Below are 2,538 nucleotides of genomic sequence, written 5' to 3'. Positions count from 1 at the left end.
TTATTTAATATGTATTTTAAGTTTTCCAGAGTGTTCAAAATTATTTGCTATATAGAAAGTTTTACTAAAATCTTTGCTTAGAAAATTCTTATTTTACATTTACAAATGATAAGCATTCAGACAGCCAAAATTCCTAATTTATAAGCTCTAAACTAATCACAAGAATTTTGGTTGTACATTAAATATTTTTGCACAAGGGTAGATATTAAGAACAATGTTACTATGTAACTCTTGCAAATACTCAATTCAAATCACTGTTTACCTTTTGGGCTCCCCTGGTATCCTTTAAAGTGCTTATTAATTCTTCTAAGTCTTTTAACTTTAATTCCATCTCTAGTGTTTTGTTTTCCATATTTCTACGTTCTTGTTGAGAATTTTTCATTTCTTGCATTATCTTGAGTTTGTCATTTTGCAACTGAATCATTGTTTTAGAGAACTTTTCCTGCTGCGCCAGGGGTAAAGCACCACTGAACTGTCTTCGTAGAGACTGAATTGTTTGGCGCAGATGTTTTGCTCTATTTCTTCCCTCCAAACGAGCATAATACAGAGCCTGTTCTTTTTCATCAAGTTTGTGCTCTAAACGCAAATTGTAGGCCTCCATCTTCTGGACTTTAGATATAGCTGACTCCAACTTACCAAGAGCAGTAGCCTCGCTAATTTGAAGAGAGACAATACGTTGGTGTAATTTGGCAATTAACGCCTTTTCATCAGACTGTGCCTAACAGTAAAAAATAAATATTTATAGTAAATTTCAATTTTTTCTAATAAATTCATCATGGATTCAAAGTCACAGTTTACTACATAAAAATTTAAAACAGTTTGACACATGAGATTTTACAAAGGAAAAAACCCAAATCTTCTTATTTCTATTGTTATTGTTTGAGACGAGGTCTCCCAGTAGCCCAGCTGGCCTGAAACTTGCTACATAGACCAGGCTGGCCGAGTTCTCATAAAGATTCACTTGCCTCTGCCTCCTGAGTGCTGGGCTTAAAGGCACCTACCACCATGCCCAGCTCCTAATTTTACTTGATTACAAATAGTTAGGAAAGAAATTCAGAAGAAAACGCTTAGAATGAAACATACTTAAAATTCCAAAAAGATAATAGTTGCAATAGTAGTGATTTGCTTTTGCAAATGTTAGGAACATAACTGGTACAATACAGAAACATAGTGTGTATTTTTTAATCCTCTAAAAACTACAGAATGTTGGTAGATGTAAAAAACTACATATAGATATAAGAAGAAATACTGTTATTAAAGATCCATTAATTTTTCCTAGTTAATGTGTCAAATTAAAGAGTTCCCAAAGTTCCAAATAACAAAAACAACCTTTTACTGCTATAATCTCTAAGTAACACTACACTATTGCATAAGCTAATGTGAACTTAGGGAAACAGATTCTACACAGAAGAGTCAATACTCTACATACCTGATAGTCTAGCATCTGCATTCTGAGGGATTCTACTTCCTTTTCCCTTGACTGCTGCTGTGAATTCAAAAATTCAACTTGTCTTTTGGCAATATCGGAAATTTCTCTCAGTCTAGAAAGTAATAAAGTATTTCAGGAATGATTCAGTATGTTTTCTAAGTAAATACCCAAATCTCTAACCTAGATCTCTTTCTAGAGAAGCAATTGGTTTCTAGCATTTCTTCTTTGTATAAAATCCAGAGTTCAGGAGTCTCGTGAACTATTTCATGAAACTTAATTCCATAAGGTGTTAATAAGTGATCTATAAAAATAGCCTTCTCCCTTAAAATTCATAATCTCTGATATGGTAACATATCATATACTTTTTAAAAAACATTTTACTATTTTTACTAAATGTGTATGAGTGTATTCCCTACATGTATGTAAGTACACCTGTGTCATGCAATGCCCATAGAGGTCAAGAGGGCATTGGATCCCCTGGAACTGGAGTTACACTGGTTGTTAGCCACCATGTGGGTGCTAGGAACTGAACCTAGGACCTCTGCAAAAGCAGCCAGTCTTCTTAACCACTGAGCCAGCTCTCCAGACCTTTATCATATTCTTTTTGAAAAGATCTAATGTGTATCATTAACTCTAATACATAGCATTTTCCAAGCACACATGGCCAAAGAATACTTGCTCACTCGTTTTTCCTAAGATACTTTTCAATCATAATTTAGGAAATGGTAGGACAAGGTATTAAATATGCTTATCTGTTACTATGGCACAATTAGGAATCTATTTAAAATCTTGTTTACTTAATTTCCACACTATGCGGAAGTTATGTACTATAGACATAGAACTATGGAAGTTCTAAGTTATATACAGAAAATATGTTTTGATTTGTTCTAGTTTTAATTATAAGCTATCTGAAAGATGAAAAGAAACAAGTTGTGCATTCCCTTCAATTTTCCATAGGATTTCTGTGATAACAGAGGCAAATGGAGAGTTGCTTTGTTTGGAGTAGACCAATTTTAGTTCAATGGGACAGATGAGCCAGTTTTCTTCATACTAATCAGAAGCCCTGTATTAACTTTTAGTTAATAAAGCATAATTAAATGAACAATTAT

The 2,538-nt window shown here is 33.4% G+C and overlaps 1 protein-coding gene across 1 annotated transcript in view; it reads right to left on the bottom strand.

Moving 5' to 3' along the window:
• Cep290 (centrosomal protein 290) overlaps positions 1-2,538 on the bottom strand; it is a 106,805-nt gene that overhangs the window by 46,301 nt on the left and 57,966 nt on the right. The window contains exons 29-30 of the mRNA XM_029558973.1: positions 1,430-1,541; positions 263-718 (exon numbers count right to left, since the gene is read on the bottom strand). Of these exons, the coding sequence (XP_029414833.1) occupies positions 263-718; positions 1,430-1,541 (568 nt within the window). The remainder of the gene's footprint in view (positions 1-262; positions 719-1,429; positions 1,542-2,538) is intronic.

The sequence above is a fragment of the Nannospalax galili genome, unplaced genomic scaffold (assembly GCF_000622305.1).
Source record: "Nannospalax galili isolate Female #2095 unplaced genomic scaffold, S.galili_v1.0 scaffold191, whole genome shotgun sequence".
Lineage (NCBI taxonomy): Eukaryota > Metazoa > Chordata > Mammalia > Rodentia > Spalacidae > Nannospalax > Nannospalax galili.
Note: the sequence above shows the minus strand (reverse complement) of the source record. Positions and strands in the feature narration are given on the sequence as shown.